This window comes from Papio anubis, chromosome 10, assembly GCF_008728515.1.
Source record: "Papio anubis isolate 15944 chromosome 10, Panubis1.0, whole genome shotgun sequence".
NCBI classification, from domain to species: Eukaryota; Metazoa; Chordata; class Mammalia; order Primates; family Cercopithecidae; genus Papio; species Papio anubis.
Window position 1 is genome coordinate 42004675 of NC_044985.1, and position 19573 is coordinate 42024247.

Consider the following 19573-nt stretch of genomic DNA (forward strand, 5'->3'; position numbering starts at 1 on the left):
AATATTTGGATGTGACATCACCAGGAGACACATTGATCAGTTGCTTGCACCTTTGTTTAACACAGTGACTATGACAGCTGCAGGTGCAGATGGACCTAGATGTTTGTATTCATGACTCAAACCCATGAGCGGTGTTGCTGTCAGTAATTTTCTAAAATGGAAAAATTCAGGGACATAGTCTATAACATTATCTTTCCATACTTCAATGTAAACCTGAATCACCTGAAAATCTCTTTAAATTGCAGATTCTGGGGTGGAGCCTGAGACTGCATTTCTAACAAGCTCCTTGTGCTTGTGCTACTGGTTCACAAACTTCATGTTGAATAGCCAGAGCCTAAACTTGGGGAACTTCGTTTTTATTCAGAGGCTAATGACATCCAGGTACATTCTAGTGAAATCTGAAGTCCCATACAAAACTTCATGAATTCTAGCTTCTAGTATGGGGTCATCTATATGTTAGAGTAACTGCTATTCTGGAACATAGCCCTGGAGGCCAGTAACCCTTGGCTCTGAGTCCAGAGAAAGGGCCAGGGAGTTGCAAAGAAAATACTATCCTCTTCTCTGGGGAATCAGTGGCTGACATTGGAATCCTTTCCAAAGCACTTGTAATATTTTTTTTTTGGTTGGGTGAGGGAGGCACCATGTAGTAAGGTAGATCATGCTGAACCTAAATTGACCCTATAATCTCATGTCATAAATCTATGCAGGTGCCTGAGACAGATGCATGAGAGAGAGTGATGGAGGGATGGCACAGTGAATGCGTCCATCAAATCAGCAAGTAATAAGCATGATTCGTTTCTGTAAGGAACCCAGAATTGCTGTGGCACAGAAATACTAGAGGGAATGCAGGGCCAGCTAGCACCTCTAGGGTATGGCATCTTTGTGAGCACTGGGAGATGGCATTCAAGGACAGCTTCTGTAAGAGCAGCTGCAGATTTAGTGGATGCATAGTAGAGATGGCAGATCTTCCCCTGAAGTCGGCAAACAGAGACACATGCCCATCAGGTACATTCTTGTTAGTGTATCTTCTGTTAAGCCCCAGAAGTACTTTAGGGGGCATTTTATAGTGGAAGGAGGTGAGCATGAGGAGGCAATAACATTTGTACACAAATGCAAATATGATTTCATGTGTAATCACTGGTCAAAGAAATCTCAGGACACTGGGGATATATTGTTATTATGTTTACTACTAATCAGATCCTTCACTGTTGTTCCCCATATATCATGCCTACAATCACCATAATATACACTTTTAACCCATCTTCAACTTCTTTTAGCTTGATGCCTTCTGTATCAGGTCTGTATGACTCCTATCAAAATTTTCCTCTGATTGTTATAAAATGCTCATCTAAATCATAATTTGTAGCACAGAAAGAAAATCTTTTCTTGGTCCTTTTATCATAGCCAGTTATTCACTTCTCACATCCTCCAGCCTCTTCCAAAGTCATGATCTCACATTAGAAGAAAAAATGAATCCACCTGTTATGTTTCCAAGGCTTTAAATCCTTTTTAAGTTGACAAACAATAATTGCATATATTTATGGAGAACAATGTGGTGTTTTGCTATATGTATACATTGTGGGATGGTTAAGTCAGGCTAATTAATATATCCATCACCTCACCTACTTATCACAAGACTTCAAATTCTGAGACGAGTTTTTATGGTGGACAAGATACATTCTGGGTTTCATCGTTTCATGCTTTCCCAGTGAATGAGCAGAAGTATAGGAGTCAGTACGCTTGACTCAACGCCAGTTCTTCTTGAACGTTGACTGGATACTCCAAGAAGACAGATTCCCCACATCAGGCCTGCATTTGACTGCCTCATCCTCTGCAATAAGCTACTATACATCCATCTCGGCACAGCACTGTGCATCCTACTCTCGGGGGCTGGGGATTCTGCAGCTTCATCAAAAGGTCTGAGTCTGCCTTGCCTGGAGACAGCTTCATATTTAACCTATAGTTAAGGCCTTCTAGTGTTTCATCTTTTTCTCATCTATGTCAAAGATAAGAACTACCAAAGAATTGGAAGTAGTTGTGTACTTTTTCTTTTTGACTTTTATTCAAGAATACTTTATTCCATTCATCCAAGAACTATACTTCACCTTCCATAAACCAGAGGTATAGAGAAATATTACCGAACCCTTCTCCTCTGTCAACAAGACCAGTGTGTATTTAGGACTCATATACTGTGTTGGTCTCTACCTCTAGCACATGCTCTGCTTGTTCCTGAGATTCTTCCAAGATGATTGTTAAGTCTGAAATTGAGCTAAAGCTCTTTGTGCTTTCCACAGAATTTCCCACTATAAATCTTCTTATGAAAACTCTTGGAATGCTGTCTTTAAGCTTATTAGACAATTTTCATATCATGTAAGAGCTAACTTATATTTTGTCCTGATATTAATCAGCTGGACATCAGTCCTGCTTTTTGAACTTGGATTGGAGGAGTGGAAATGGAAAAGAAGGATCGAATAAAACAAAAAATGAATTAATGCAACTTATCATATGGAAGCAAAAGGATGTAGGATGCCTGAGATTTCTAAGCTAAAGTAGTTAGGGAAATAGAGAAACAGGAAGAGCAATTTACTTTTGTGACAAAATCAGTAAGCTTGGTTTTAAGGCACGTTGTTTAAATGACAGTAGTAACCCTAAATAAAAATACTTAGTAGTCACATATTATCTGATTTCCATGCTGTAATAGTCCCCACTTGTCCATGAGGGATACATTTCAAGACCCCCGCTAGATGCCTGAAACCACAGATAGTACCAAATTCTATATTTATATTCTTTTCCTATGATAAAGTTTAATTTATAAATTAGGCACAGTGAGAACTGAACAAGAAGAAGAATAAAATAATTATAGCAACATATTGTAATAAAAGTTATAAGAACATGGTCTCTCTCTCTCAAAATACTTTACTGTACCGTGCTCACCTTTCTACTTCTAATCTGTTGATCTAATAACAAAGATGGCCACAAAGTGACTAATGGGCCGGTAGTGCATACAGCATGGGTGTGCTAAACAAGGGAGTGATTCACCTCCTGGCCAGGACACAGCAGGACAGCACGAAATTTCATCACACTACTCAGAACGGCATGCAACTTAAAATTTATGAATGTTTTATTTTTGAAATTTTCCATTTAATATGTTTCTAACCATGGCTGACCTTGGGTAACTGAAACTGTGGAAAGTGAAACCATAGATAAGGGGGGACTACTGTATAAGAAACATAGATATGTTGCAAGGTATTCATTTAGTGGTGAATTAGTAATTGAGAGATTTAGAAGAGTACATATAAAAGCCTCAAAGTAGCTTGTTAACCCCCCATAAATCTTCTTCATTAAGTCTATTAGGTGATGAAAGTGAAGGTGATAATGATTATGCTGAAACAGTGAATGGATCAATTTCACAAAGGCACTATGTTACAAATGTTTGCAATGCTTGGTTATAAATACTAAGCAATTATTTGTATAATTTTCCCTTATACATTTTTATCTGAAATCAAATCCAATGTAATTTCCCATTTTTCTCAGGAGCTATTTTCCAGCATTTATCTATGATGCTATGCAATGTTGAATGAAATTCAGGAGCTATCCTCTGACAGGGTGCGCATATGTGGCTTCTGTCTACCACTATATCAGCTTTTACCATTTTGAAAATACTAACAGTGCTTTCTATAATTGGAAAAGTACTCCCCCCCACCCCCCGGCAACAGTGCCTGTGGATATAATCAACATATATATGTAATATGCATGTGCCAGAAAGCTGTGCCAAAAAGAGTTGAGCTATATTTGTATCATCATCAAGGAACTTGAGAAATCTATCCTTTGGAATAGACTAGCTTTCTCGTGCTTGCTAACAAAAGCTACTTTTGTATGGACAGTCAGAGAAGTGGTGTCAGTTGTCAAAAGTGATACCAATGCAATCTCTTACAAGATCCCAGGTTTACCCATGAATTGTTCTCTATATGGACATTTCTTCGGTGTAGGATTCATCTGAGTCACTTGAGTATAGCTTTAGTGGTTGGTTATCAGAATCACGGATTCTTTTCCTCATACAAAGTAAAGTAACCCTGTCCTTTGCTATTTGCTTGTGTCCTAAATGATACACCAATTAGTACACTCGTGTTTTCTCTCCAGCCCTGGCGTGAACCCTTCTACAGAGTAATTCCCTGCTTCTGTATGAGACCAGACCTATACAAGCCACCTCACTTGTTTTTCATGTGATTCTCATGAGGCTATGTCACAAAATGTGCAGGTAAAATAAAACAATGCCAATTTACAAATGACTTTAGTGAAGAATAAAAGTTAGATGTTAATGTTTAGCAAGTTGACATTACTATTTTTTTTTTAATTTATTTATTATTATTATACTTTAAGTTGTAGGGTACATGTGCATAACATGCAGGTTTGTTACATATGTATACTTGTGCCATGTTAGTCTGCTGCACCCATCAACTCGTCATTTACATCAGGTATAACTCCCAATGCAATCCCTCCCCCCTCCCCCCTCCCCATGATAGGCCCCGGTGTGTGATGTTCCCCTTCCTGAGTCCAAGTGATCTCGTTGTTCAGTTCCCACCTATGAGTGAGAACATGCGGTGTTTGGTTTTCTGTTCTTGTGATAGTTTGCTAAGAATGATGGTTTCCAGCTGCATCCATGTCCCTACAAAGGACGCAAACTCATCCTTTTTTATGGCTGCATAGTATTCCATGGTGTATATGTGCCACATTTTCTTAATCCAATCTGTCACTGATGGACATTTGGGTTGATTCCAAGTCTTTGCTATTGTGAATAGTGCTGCAATAAACATACGTGTGCATGTGTCTTTATAGCAGCATAATTTATAATCCTTTGGGTATATCCCCAGTAATGGGATGGCTGGGTCATATGGTACATCTAGTTCTAGATCCTTGAGGAATCGCCATACTGTTTTCCATAATGGTTGAACTAGTTTACAATCCCACCAACAGTGTAAAAGTGTTCCTATTTCTCCACATCCTCTCCAGCACCTGTTGTTTCCTGACTTTTTAATGATCGCCATTCTAACTGGTGTGAGATGGTATCTCATTGTGGTTTTGATTTGCATTTCTCTGATGGCCAGTGATGATGAGCATTTTTTCATGTGTCTGTTGGCTGTATGAATGTCTTCTTTTGAGAAATGTCTGTTCATATCCTTTGCGCACTTTTTGATGGGGTTGTTTGTTTTTTTCTTGTAAATTTGTTTGAGTTCTTTGTAGGTTCTGGATATTAGCCCTTTGTCAGATGAGTAGATTGCAAAAATTTTCTCCCATTCTGTAGGTTGCCTGTTCACTCTGATGGTAGTTTCTTTTGCTGTGCAGAAGCTCTTTAGTTTAATGAGATTCCATTTGTCAATTTTGGCTTTTGCTGCTGTTGCTTTTGGTGTTTTAGACATGAAGTCTTTGCCCATGCCTATGTCCTGAATGGTACTACCTAGGTTTTCCTCTAGGATTTTTATGGTATTAGGTCTAACATTTAAGTCTCTAATCCATCTTGAATTAATTTTCGTATAAGGAATAAGGAAAGGATCCAGTTTCAGCTTTCTACTTATGGCTAGCCAATTTTCCCAGCACCATTTATTAAATAGAGAATCCTTTCCCCATTTCTTGTTTCTCTCAGGTTTGTCAAAGATCAGATGGCTGTAGATGTGTGCTATTATTTCTGAGGACTCTGTTCTGTTCCATTGGTCTATATCTCTGTTTTGGTACCAGTACCATGCTGCTTTGGTTACTGTAGCCTTGTAGTATAGTTTGAAGTCAGGTAGCTACACTTGCATTTTTGTCTAGTACCTCAGTCTGATGTGCACGTCTATGGTTGGTATTGGATATCTCAATCAAAACTTCAATATTAACATCCTGTTATAGTAACTTTTTGGTTGAACCATATGAAATTATTGATTATTGACTGTTTTTGACTTAAAAAATGCAATTTTATACAGTTCAAACTAACAGTTTTATTCAAGACAGGCTTTTTTTTTAAGAAGAGAAACTGAACTTTAGGGTGACTTTGAACAAAAGGGAAAAATTGATTCTTAAATATCCAGACAAATACTGAAACACCTGTGCAGCATCTTACCTTGGCTTTCAAATCAGCACACAATTCCTGTTGCTTTTTCTTGTCCTTAGCCAATGTGCTCTCCATTTCATGAGCTGCACAAGCCTCAATGAGTGTCAGCACAGCCTTCTGTGTAAAGTCTTTCTTATTTTTATTCCAATTTGATATCAAGATCTTTCGCTGCTCCATAGCAAAGCGATATTGGTCACAATATTTCTCATGTTCAATCTGAAAAGATAACAGAGGGTGAATACTTATCATGAAAATGAGCTTATATTTTGTGTCATTGTTACAAAAATGAAAAAAAACCCATTATAACCAATGATTTTGAAAAATTGGGGACAAATATTTAATCATAAATACAGCAACCAGAAACCAGGTACTACCTCCAAAGTTCTGAACTCGTGGCTAATTGGTGACTGAGGACAAGTCATTTAATGTTTGTAAGTCCTTAGTTTCCTCATATAGGATGCGGTTACACCAGGTAACCTCTAAAACCACTTTTGTTTCTAAATGGTAATGATTCTATGAGAGCAGAAAGCAATATTTTCCCTATATTTAATTTTAAAAATATCCCATCTTTATATCAGTTTTGGTATTTTAACAATTACATCAAGTGTTTCAGTTAGACAAAATGCTAATAAACATAAAAATTGCTACCACAATCTTGAAAACTCACAATTTTACCCTTAATTACTGAAACATTCAGATGTTAGGATGCCTAAACTTAAAGTAATAATAGCAATGACACTGAGCCCTTCCCATGCTATGCTCATGAAGGACATGGCATTTTCACATCAGCAGCAGTAGCTCCTTTTGGCAGTGAATCTCAACCATGGGAATTAGCAGAGTCTTGAGGGAAGAACAGGAATGGAGAGAACCTGAGTAGCCTGGAAAACCTCTGTGGGTCGTTCTGAAATGCTCCTCAGAAAAAGGTGTGCCTTCCAAAGTTGAGAGTCACTGATCTAAATAATTCTTTATGTTGCCAGTATAGACCATGACTCTGAATTTAATACATTATTTAACCTCCAGGAGTTGTGGGAAAAGCAGCTAGCAAACAGGACATTTTATGTCCCACCTAAAATAATACTTTAGGTATAATTAGGTACGCAGTAAAACCACTTACTTGGTCTCACTTAAACTAAGTATCAGCTACTGAGATCTGTTCTGTAAACTTCTCAGCTTTGTTTTATAAAGCCAAAAATATACTTAACATCTGTAAAACATTAAGCATATACCACACAGAAATGGATGCTAATAAATCTAATGTAAGAAGTAAATGTATTGGGAGCCCGAGGAGAGCAGATCACGAGGTCAAAAGACTGAGACCATCCTGGTCAACATGGTAAAATCCTGTCATTACTGAAAATACAAAAATTAGCTGGGCCTGGTAGCCCGTGCCTGTAGTCCCAGCTACTTGGGAGGCTGAGGCAGGAGAATCACTTGAACCCAGGAGGGGGAGGGTGCAGTGAGCAAAGATCGCACCACTGCACTCCAGCCTGGCGACAGAGCAAGACTCCATCTCAAAAAATAAATAAATAAATAAAAAAGTAAATGTAAAAATCTTTATCATGATAATAATAGAAAAATATAAAAATCTACAAGTTATAAATGACAACTTGTCACAGAAGCAAATAGAATCAATAGGCAACAAAAGGAAAGATCTAATTTAATAAGTGAACGTTATTTAAAAATTCAGAGTGAATTATTTATCATATAACAGATATCTGTTACTGAATAAAGGGAGAGAGGTGAAGAGAATGAAAGAAGATGGGAAAAAATGGTCACAGTAGCTGTGTGACCTTTGCTTCAGTTTTTCCATCTAAGGATGGGAACAGTACTTCTCTCATCCACTCTAACGTGTATTCAAGGAGTTTCCATGTGATTGATACATGGTTAACTTCTATATACATGTGAGTATTGTTGTTACTTGCTTAATTTAAAACAATTACAAAAACACAGAGTATTTAAGATGCTATAGCATGGCTCACTTAAAAATTAAGTCTGCGTGTTTGTTTATGTGTATGTTATAAGGTGAGTTATTGTGAAATTAATTAGTGACAGGGTAACTTCTGTTTTCTTGCCCTTGTGTTCTTATTGACTAAAGAATGAAACAATAAAACAGTAATTTCCCAGTTCCTTTTTAGGAAAATATCAGTCACATCTTTGAGTTCTGTACTTGAGGTATTTATGTCTCAGATCCATCTAGGAGGATCAAGCAGAGTTGTCGTGGTGGGGAAGAGATAAGTAAGTACCACCCCCAGGGCAAGTGCTGGCTTCCCTGTGACTAGAAAGACTGAGGTGAAGCAGGCTCTGTGAATAGTGGAGCAGGCATTTCACTTTCAGGCAAGACCTGGAGATGGCAAAGCCCCCGAAGGTGAGCATCTGGCTGACCAGACACCCAGCAGTCAAATACTAGCAGAGCAGCCCTGGGATCACAGTGAAGATCTCCACAGCAAGTAGGCACAGAGAGTGACTTCTGCCCGAGGGGGCCCTCCACTTCGTTATGGACAGGACAAACTCGAAAAAATGACCTGCACAGGCTTTCAAACCATTATATAACCCTATTATTTTCTAGAGTATAGGAAAAAATAATTTTTAAAGAACCATTTAAAGTACATGTGCTTTGCTTAATAATTATTGACTACTAAAACAATTTAATTTGCCAGTATGTACGTAGGCCCAGCACTCACCAAATCATGCCTAGATTTGTGAGGAAAATATCTTTGTAACATGTCCAGATACAGAGTCCTTCTTCCAAAGAGATCTCCAGGGTACTGATCCAAAATAGCCTGGTAAATCCAGTGGTCTTCTTCACTTAGTTGGCAGTTTCTGGAAGCAAAAAAATGTCACAACATATTACTGAGCAATCACGAAATTTGAGGGACTCAAACTGTTCAAGCTATTAGCAAGTGATAGTGACGAAGCAAAACGAGGTTTCTGTGTACTTTAAAGACATTAGCCAAATTTAATGTCTGTTTCAGAAAAGTTTCTAAATTCTAATGCAATGAGTTCCTTCAATTCTTTATTTGGTCTTGCCATGAGTATGAGCCATAATTCGATTAAGTTTGATGAGACATAGTATTTCAAAAATAATTATTCTATCCTGCCTGTAACGATATTTTAGAAATCATGACCAATGAATAAAATAAACACTGGGGAATAAATTATTATGTATACAGATTAAAAAGGAATTTTATTTATTCAACAAGGTTCCTATGTCTAAACTGGAGAAAAGTACAAATGTAGACAGTTAAATGAGTAATTATGTAAAGGAAAAGATAGACTGAGGAAGATATCAGTCAGAAATGATCACAGATATCATTTCATTATGATTTCTCATTATTTAAGGTTTGACTTCAAAAGAAAGTCTAAAAGTATCTATTACTTTACCTCTTAGTGCTTCATAGAGGCAATACTAAATATTGATAGTGAAAAGATAACCAATGGCATTAAAACCACTGAAGAAATCATTTGCAAATAGGATCCCTTCAAGTCACCTTCCCAATAACATATCTACTATGCTCCAAAAGGCCTTTTTCCTTTTAGAACACTCCTAGGCACCATCCTGGTTTGCATTCTTTGTAGAGTATTAGCAAAGTCTTGTGCAGAGTGAAAAGTTTGCAATATCAGCTTGAACGCTAAACTGAATTAATATATTTTTATATTCTCAGTTTATTTTGCATATCATTATTCCTGTTTAATGAATTAGAATAATCACATAAAAATGCAATCAGAGGGAATATTATTAGCAACAAATACTTCTTAATCCAAGAGGAGACTTGTCATTGTTTATTTCTACTATATCAGTGGTCTTATACTTTAAAGTTAACTGTGGAATTCAAAGAATTTCTTATATATCTTCCATGCCCCTGAAAAATATTTGACAATTTAAAACAGAATAAAACACCTCTTAAATCAGTGATACTGATGGGAATTCCAATGTTCTCATACAAGATTATTATTCTGATAAATAGCAAGAAAGAAAAACTCTTTTTCAAAGAAAAAAGTCCTATCTGTTTCATAATAGGGGGAAAAAAAGAGGGTTGGAGATTCTACCAGGAAGAGGAATACTCTACAGTTCTTCAGTATGACATAACAATTTATTGCAGAGAGAATTGGAAATGAATTCGTTGAACACACCAAGTGTTTCAGTCCTGTCTGAATCAGTTATGCATGTACAGACAAAGGCTTCTGCAAATAAAGCAGTACAAATAGGAGTATTAAGCCAGAAGAAAGATTTGCCTGAGTAAACTTGGCATTTAAAACATCCTCAGGATTTCATGGACAATATCTCAGGTCCTCTTTCAAGGAGCCCATCTTCATTCAGGTTAACATAAATGCATTTTAATAGCAGAGTTAGCCACATAACTTCTGCATTACCATACCACAAGCAACAAACAAAAAATAGAACTAAAGTCCATGTCTTCATTAATGTTTGTAAAATGTTTTTTAAATCAAAAGGACTTGAAAAGAGTTCGAATTTCCACCTTTACTTGATTATAAATGTGGATGCATGGGTGTGTGTGCCCTGGGAAGGGGGAAGCAATAGAAGCTAGGTCCAACCAGTTCTCTGTTCCTTTAAATTGTGATTCATCTCTATAATGGATGCTGTTGGTACCGCACCCAGATTGCCTTTATTAGATGGAATTCTTATCACCGAGATGTTGTGAGTCTTGGCAGATAACTCACAGATGCCTCTTCCTTCTCTGGAGAATTGCCCTGGACCAAGTGGGAGCTGCCTCTCCCACCCTCTTTAGAGAAGGCTACCCTCCCACCCTCTTTCAAAGGCCAGCCATAACCAATGACTGACCTACCTGGAGGTACAGAAAGCCAGCCTACTTGACTCCAGAGAGGATCAACTCTATGATACCTTTGCACTCCGGTGTTTCCCCATGGGAGCAAACCATGGCCAGTTCCACTGACACCTTCTTGCTTACACATTTCCCTTCTTCTATTTGGCTTCCTTCACAGCCCTCCCCCTGAGAGCACCTCCCAACAAATCTCTTGTTTAGAAATCCCTGTCTCAGCTTTGTTTCAATAGAACCTACCTTAATATAATCTATAAGCAATCTTACCCGTAATTGTCAAAAATAGTTTAAATCTTTTGGTAAATGGAGAAGTACTCCTAAATTATTTTCTTTCATGATATCTCATACTGAGTGGCAGTGGAAGATTGTGGCTGTGCTCAAGGAGAAAGTGAAAATGGCAGACATTTACAAAAATGCTTTCCAAATAGAAGCATACATTAAGCAGTGTACATTGCTATAAATAAATATAGCAGCGGGAGAATTTGTGGCACTCAGTGCATTTTTATACATTGCCTCAATGTATTAATTAGCTGCCATTTTAGTGACAATATTAAACCACTTAAACATATGAAATGATCATAAAACATTAAAGTCAGATATTTCAAAGCAAGCATGCCATGAACTGTCACCATATCCATTTTGACCTTCTTGTTGATTTTAGAAGCCTCACATCCCAACAGTTTTTCCCAGTTACCAAAATTACTCAAATTGCAAGTCACTTTTTAGTACATGTAGAATAAAATTTTTTAAAAACATGCTTAAAGGAAATGATACATAAATACTCACAATATTATTATTTTTAGGTTATGTATTTATAGCAGTTTCCAGAGTTGCAGCCTTAAACATTGGAGCAAATATTCACATAGGCAGGAATACTGAAACAGCCCTGCATCTCCATTAGAATGCTGCATGTGAGGAAAGGAGAACTCTCCCTCAGCTACATACATATCCTACATATATACCGAGCCTTGGGATGGTAAAAATCTAAGAAGAATATTTAAACATAGTAGCCTCATCACAATAACAAAGTAGTCACTTCTGAGGAACATGGACTTTGAACTTCTAAAATAAAATCAGATTCAATATACTTGCATTTCCAAGTGTAAATCTGGACACTTATCTTTTTAAATCAAACCTTCATCTTTTTTATATAGAAAAATCTATATAAAGTAGCTGAAACTAAGGTTAGGTTTTACCTTTCAAAGTTCTTGTTGAATTCAACTGCTTTGCTGGTGATTCTAATGACAGAACTAGCTAAATTGCACAGATAGTGAAAAATATTCTGATCCCTTATCTACTTTCTGAATTTGAAAAATGACTCTATAATGTTAAAAGAACATTAAGAACATTTTAAAGAAAACTTTCAAATTGTCCTAAGCTTTTTGCAATTTACCAAAAAAAAAAAAAAAAAAATCTTTAGACAAAAAATCTTTAGCAGTTCTCTGCAATTTCTATTCCTTTTTGTCCGTCTAAACTTTCTAATTTAAAGTTCTTTAGAATATTCATCTTTATCACAGCCTGCTAAGATTTTACAATTTGTAAGGTTATTGAGTACTTTGAACACTTCAGGGAATTTCAGCCTACAAAAAGGTGAGGTATTTACCACTCAATTCTTATTCACCATCTCCTGCCCTACAATATGGTATCTGATCACAGATATCATTTCATTATGATTTCTCAGGAAGTGAGACAAAACAGATAATTCAGAAAACAACAACAGAGCTGTAAAAATTCACCCTGACCCAGGCCATTGTCTTCCTAATTCTGCCTGTTTGAATTATCCCAAAAATCCTAAAGTGACTCACAATTAACTTAGCTACTAGTGTTCCTCATAGCCACATTTAAATCACTTTCCTTGGGTTCTGGTTCCGTGACATTCAAATACACTTAGGGATGGAGGGCAGGCAATGGTGGTAAACAAGACATGTACAGGTAACAGGCACTTTAACAACAGAAACAAGTTTATGAAACTAAACATTGTGGTTACAAACTGGCTGAAAGCTGTCTTATGTTTTCTCAGAGTAAAGGAGCTTTCCAGGCAAAATGGTAATTAGTGCCTCCTGAAGCTAGCTGATGCAATAGTGAACTTGACCTGAAGAAAAACTCATCTCTTAAAGCATTACAGTGTTAGGGGACACCTACTGCTCCTTCGGAGAAGTAGGGGTGCAGTGAGCCACCATTCAATTAATGTGGATGACAGACCATCCTCTTCTCTGGCTGCATCAGATCTGACCCTCTGTAATACACAATCTGACTTCACCTTTCAGTTTTTTCTTTCCAATACAGAACCATCCAAACACCCAATCTAATCAGCCTGGTTTCTTCATCCACCAACAACCCCAGCCCAGGCCCATTGTCCAAATATAAATCTATGTCTGATTTTCAGTCTGGTTTACAGGAGGCTCCCTGCTCCCAGACCCATTTCTGACCAACAGAATCCGCTCCTCAAATCTTCCCTGGGTATGCATCTTCTATTCCTCAGAGATCTATTCCCACCTCCATAGTCCCTGGCTCTACCAGTCTGGCTACTTAGCTGGAAGGTGACGACCAGAATAAAGTGGACTTTCACAAGCAAGGTCAAAATCCATTGAAACGAAGGAAAAAAAAGTGATGCTATAGGGTAAGGCCAAACCTTGTGCCAAATTCCAAAGCCTCATTCTTCTGAAGGATGATGAAAAGATAGCAGGATTCTAAAAGTAATGGCTTTGGGAATCTGGTCAGAACAGGAGGCTAAGTGATTTATTTGGAAGTTGCATTTTCCAAATGGTAAGTACATTGTTTTTACTTAGATTATTTTTTAGAGAAGTTTACATAGAAAGCTCACTTTTTTCACTTAGAATGTATATTTTTTGGAAGTAGAATAGTGGGGATGATGGCAAGCCTCTTAAACCACTCTTTGTCTCTGAAACATCCATCCACCCACCAGTAGTTTTCTGGTGGAAGTTTTGAAATAACATGACGGAGATAAAATAGCCTTTTACTTTTTTTTTTTTCTTTTTTTTTTTTTTGGAGACAGGGTCTCGCTCTGTCACCCAGGCTGGTGTGCAGTGGCGTGATCTTGGCTCACTGCAGCCTTGAACTCCTGGATTCAAGCAGTCCTGCCTTAGCCTCCCACAGAGCTGGGACTACAGGCATGTGCCACCACACTCGGATAATTTTTTATTTTCAGTAGAGATAGGGTCTTGCTCTGTTGCCTAAGCTGGTCTTGAACTTCTGAGCTCAAGCAGTCCTCCCACCTTGGCCTCCCAAAGTGCTGGAATTACAGGCATGACCCACCGCACCTCACCTAAAATAGCCTTTTAAAAGTAAGACGTAATTGCTCAAACACCCCATATGCTAGGTTTTTAATAATTACATTCATCATAAGAAGCGTAAGGAAAAGAAAACTGTAGCAGACATTGCTCCCACCCCTGCTCCTGCCCACCAGAATGCTGACTTTATTCAAGATCTACTCTCCTCCATCCACATTTGGCCCTGCTTCAGGAAAAGTGAGCCCCATCTCCAGCCCTGGCAGTGAATCTGGATTGATTTTCAGCTATTCACAAACACCCATTCACAAACTTCCTGTTTCTCTAACAAGTGTTTGGTAGGAACATGGACAAAAGATCCAATTCTGGCCAATGAAATGTGAAGGGAAGTCTTCAGGGGCAATGTTTTCCTAGCTCTTAGAGTCACAAAGACAGAAGGAAGGTCCCTCTCTGCCTCTGGACGTTGTTATGCAGAACTGTCTGGCAGGAAGTCATCTAACTTGCAAGAAGGCTAGGCAAGAGAATGCATACCACCAGACCTCACTGTTCTTGGACTTCTCTACCTCTAGACTTCTTGTTACATAAGAAATTGCTTTATTATGTAAGTTACTTTGAGTTGGATTGGGTATTCTCTTATAGCTAAAGATAATTGACAGCAAACTGAAAAAGAGAAAAATGACTTTTTAAACATAGCATCTTAATATTGCTTTGGAAGAAAAGTACTATGAAAGGATGTGGAGATGAAAGAGATGTAGACCCAATGCATGGAGAGACCAGCATCTAAGGTGACGAATACTCTGCAGCTGATTGCCGGCCAATGATGTTCAATGCCAAGGGCCATTTTTAAGACCAGAAAAAGACTCTCAAACTCAAATGAATAGAATCAGTGAAGACAAGATCATCTGCAAATTCATTATTTGCTCTGTGTTTTAAATCCTTATATTGAACCAAAATCTGTCTCCATGTTATCATTTCATTCTTTATTTTTGGGGGGACAAGAACATTTTAAACTGCAGTAAAGTTGAATTAAATAAAATTACCTTATATAGACATTATGACTCAATTTTCTAAGTCCAAAAGCAAGAGTAATAAAATTGGCCTACTTCTTTGGGACAGTAGGAGGAAAACTTTACTTAACCATCATAAGGTCTTCTGAAATTTTAATTGCCACATAAAATGTCATAATGTCATCTCAAACCAAGCATAAGTAATCATTAAGAAATTATAAGAATGAATTAAAAGAGTGATAGTTCTTCTCAGTTTATTTTTGAGACATTAGCAATGGTTAACTTTATGTTTTCTGATAGGCACTAATACGGCAAATAAACATAAACCTGGGAATGGTGTGGTTATCCTTACTTGCTCTCCATAGTGTTTGTTCTTATAGTTACCTCAAAAGATTGTATCTTAACTGCAATTGAACTTCAAGGTATAAAGAATAGGGAAAAGTTGTTTGTGAACAATCGGTTTGTTATATAAAATAGGTATTAAAATTCTTCTCATGTTAAAACTTGACAATCTTGTCCATAGAAATTTTAATCTTGGCTTTGCATATAGCTACACAAATTTTATTATTTTTACAATACATTCTTTCTGTATTATCTAATAACAAATGTCAATTGTCCTAGACACAAACCCGTCAAGCTGTTATGTTTCCATTTTCTTCAATCATATTTATTCAAATTAATTTGATTTCACACCCAGTGAAGAATAGAAACCCCTTATAAATGATTTTCACCCCTTCATCATATAAAACCCAGATTTTTCAGTTTCCTGAAGTATTGAAAAAGTATTTCATGCACTATTACATTGTGCAGTCACTAGCTAAAACAACTACATCAAAAAGGCAGGTGAAGCTACAGTGATATTACTAATAAAGACTTAAACTAGGTATTTAAGCCGCTATTCTTAAATACCTAGATATACTTTTTGCAAATACATAACATGCAAGTAAATATAACTAAGCAAAGGTAAACTCTAAGACTAGTTTTTGAGGGTATCCTGAAGAAATTGAACCCTTTTTTCCCTTGAAAAAGGGCATTCCACCATAGCCAAGAGAATTTAAAATGTTTTATTCCCAGGACAAACTCAAAGTAGGTTGAATAAACACCACATGTGGTTTCTGGTATTTAAAGAAAGAGTATAAAACCATAAAGTAGTTATTATGAATGATATATTTTAAGAGAAAGCTACTAAATATATGTGACAAAAATAAAATCATGGTCCACACTATTACCCACTCCTTCCAAAAATATAAACCCCAACATCAAGTTGGACAAGAGAAAATGGGAGCTACAGTGACCCAGAATGTTGGGTGAGGGGTCATCTAACCAGTGAGACTACGTGAACACTGGAAGATCAGGTAATTATGCCGCTGTTTCTGGGAACTTCTCTCATTAATCACCCTTGGCACACAACCAGCCCAGACTGGAAGTGTAGAACCTGAGACTGGACATGCCCAGGCACTGAAACTTTCTAACAGCTCTGAGACTTCATTCTCAGAGAAAAATGCCACATGGGAATTAGGGCTCCAATGTTTTAACTTGTTGTCACCTCATCAAGTAGGCAAATATCAGTTATTATACCCCTTTCCCTCTCTTTCTTCTCTCTTGTATTCATCAAGCAATGGTCATATATGTAAGCATTTGTTTATTTCACATATTTTTAAAGAAAATTATGTAAAGCCACACGGTGTTTCTTGAGTGTTGCCTTCTGATGCTGACTTTTATCCATCTCATCTTTATTAGCAATAGAGTTTATTTTGAAATATGGTTTATTTTGAAACAAGGGAAGAGTCAGGTTTATTATGAAAATTATGTATAGATTTCTCTTTTGGCAAAACTTTCACATAAGGACAGTGAAAGAGCTATGCTACAAAAATAAATACTGAAAGAGAGAGAAAGAACATGAACATGACACTGATGATATTTACACATGACAGCAATCTCCAATGCCCTGATCTCCAAGTACAGATGAACCAAATAATATAAAGTCTACTAATGAAAACATAAGTTGTTTTTACTTGTCTGGAAGGCAATTTACCAATGCTACCAAAAGTCTTAGAATTTTTCATGCCCTTTGACTCAGCAGTTCTATTTCTAGGAGTTCATCTTAAGGGAATAATTATAGAATTACTCAAAATATAGTGACAAAATTGTCTATTCCAAGTTTTTAAAACAATTATCAAAATGTGGTAAAAATAATTGTCCAAAAATAGGAAATTGGTCAAATTTATGTGATACAGCTAATTTTAAAATATATTGTAAAATAATATTTAATACATGACCTAAATCATAGAAGAAGCTCAGTAAACATTTATTGGAAAAAGGAATAACACTGGATGTGACTCAAAACAGGAAAAATCAGTAGATACGTGTATAGATTTTTTTTATTTTTGTAAACAACATTCATAGATCTGAAATATATACAATGTTACCGAAAGATATATCTGAGTGTTGGAAATTTAGATTAATTTTTAGTTTCTTCTCTAGTTTTCTAATTGTATTTTACAAATTTTCTTTAACAAATATAATTATTTCTGTATTAAGAGAAATATGCATAAAAGGAAAAGCTCATAAAGCACTAAACAGTTATCTTAAAAATTACTAACGAGTAAAGTAAAGCTACTAACAATTAGGGTAAATTCAAATAATTTAGTTGAGAAAATATAAAACTATGGGCATCAGCAATGTACATACAGAGGAGAAAATTGTTAAATCATTGTGGATTTTAAATAGCATTCAGATTCAGATCTCGAATAATAATAGAATATTAATTATAAACTAACATCATAAAATTTAATATACCTATCAAACAATAAAGTAGAAATTACCTGCCATCACTCTATAGCTTTTTCCACATATTGACTTCATATCTGACATAGCCAAATGGAGCATCAGACAATTATGTCTCATCTATACGATTAATTCATCCAAATGTTAGGAAATTAAAGCCACAATCTCATCTGAGTCTCAAACAAGCAATTAAACTTGTCTTCATGTTACTGATGAAATACATGAATCTAAATAGAATCTAAATAGCTTCACAAAAACACTGAATAAAGGAAGAGGTTCAATTGTAGTCAAATTGTTTTTAAAATGTGTTTTAGTAAAAGAGATCATCCTTTAAAGCTGTGCTGTCCAAGATGTTAGCCCCTAACCACACGTGGCTTAAAAATGTGGCAGTCCAAATTAAGATATATTCTAAGTATAAAATGCTGACCAGATTTCAAAGACTTCATATGAAAAAAGAGAATGTAAACTATCTCATTAATTTAAAAATACTGGTTATATGTTGAAATTACAATATTATGGAACTATTGCATTAAATAAGACACACTTTAAAATAAATTTCACCTTGCTCTTTTTAAATTTTTAATACAGCAACTTGAAACTTAAAATTACATATGTGCTCACACGTACAGCTTTTTGTCATATTTCTATGAAATGGCAACCTGTTTTACCAGCTGATACTGGCACTCAACCTGATTTACCAGCATCCTGACATGTGTATATTCTTGAAGCAGTGTGGTAACCGGGGAAAACTCTCTATTCAGATGTGCAGAAGAGACTTAATCTTGCTCAACCATTTACCACGTCAGAGACTTTGGGGAAATTGCTCACCTTCCTTTGAGCTATAGTTTCTTCATCTGTAAAATAGAGCTTTTAAGATGGGGTAAACTGAGGGTTAAAATCATTTGTATTTGTCAGATCATGTAATAGGTACTCATTAAATATCAATGGTCTCCTCTTTACTCTTTAACTTTGATTTTTAAAAACATGTATTTTTGCTTTAAAAAATAGAAAGTAAAAATACGCCAAAATTATGTATAATTTCACCACCTGGGGATAGCTTTTTTTTTTTTTTTTTTTTTTTTTTTTTTTGAGATAGGGTCTCACTCTGTTGCCCAGACTGGAGTGCAGTGGTGTGATCTCAGCTTGCCTCCCAGGCTCAAGCAACTCTCCTACCTCAGGTTCCCAAGTAGCAGGAATTACAGGCCTGCACCACTACTGTCTGGCTAATTTTTGTATTTTTAGTAGAGATGGGGTTTCACCATGTAGGCCAGGTTGGTCTTGAACGCTTGACCTCAAATGATCCACCCACCTCGGCCTTCCAAAGTGCTGGGATTACAGGCATGAGCCACCGCACCTGGCCCAGGATAACTATTTTTATTGTTTATTTGGGCGGATAACCTTCCAGTCTTTTTTCTGTGGCTATATACAGATGTAACGCTTTCAGAAGGAAAGAAAAAAAGGAAGTCCATGTTCTATAAACTATTTTGTGGCCTACTTTTTAATTATATAGCAACATATTCAAATCATTTGTGTCATTAAAAATATCCTTTATATAATCATTAATGTCAGTGTAGTATTCCATTGTGTGGATATATCATACTTGATGAGGTTCATTCCCTAGTTGCTGGCTCTTTAGGTAGTTTT

General features: G+C 36.5%; 1 protein-coding gene across 1 annotated transcript in view; it reads right to left on the reverse strand.

Annotated features, from left to right (window-relative positions):
- Nucleotides 1-19573, reverse strand: part of CCDC148 (coiled-coil domain containing 148) — a 278990-nt gene that overhangs the window by 124680 nt on the left and 134737 nt on the right. The window contains exons 9-10 of the mRNA XM_021923638.1: nucleotides 8770-8908; nucleotides 6098-6304 (exon numbers count right to left, since the gene is read on the reverse strand). Of these exons, the coding sequence (XP_021779330.1) occupies nucleotides 6098-6304; nucleotides 8770-8908 (346 nt within the window). The remainder of the gene's footprint in view (nucleotides 1-6097; nucleotides 6305-8769; nucleotides 8909-19573) is intronic.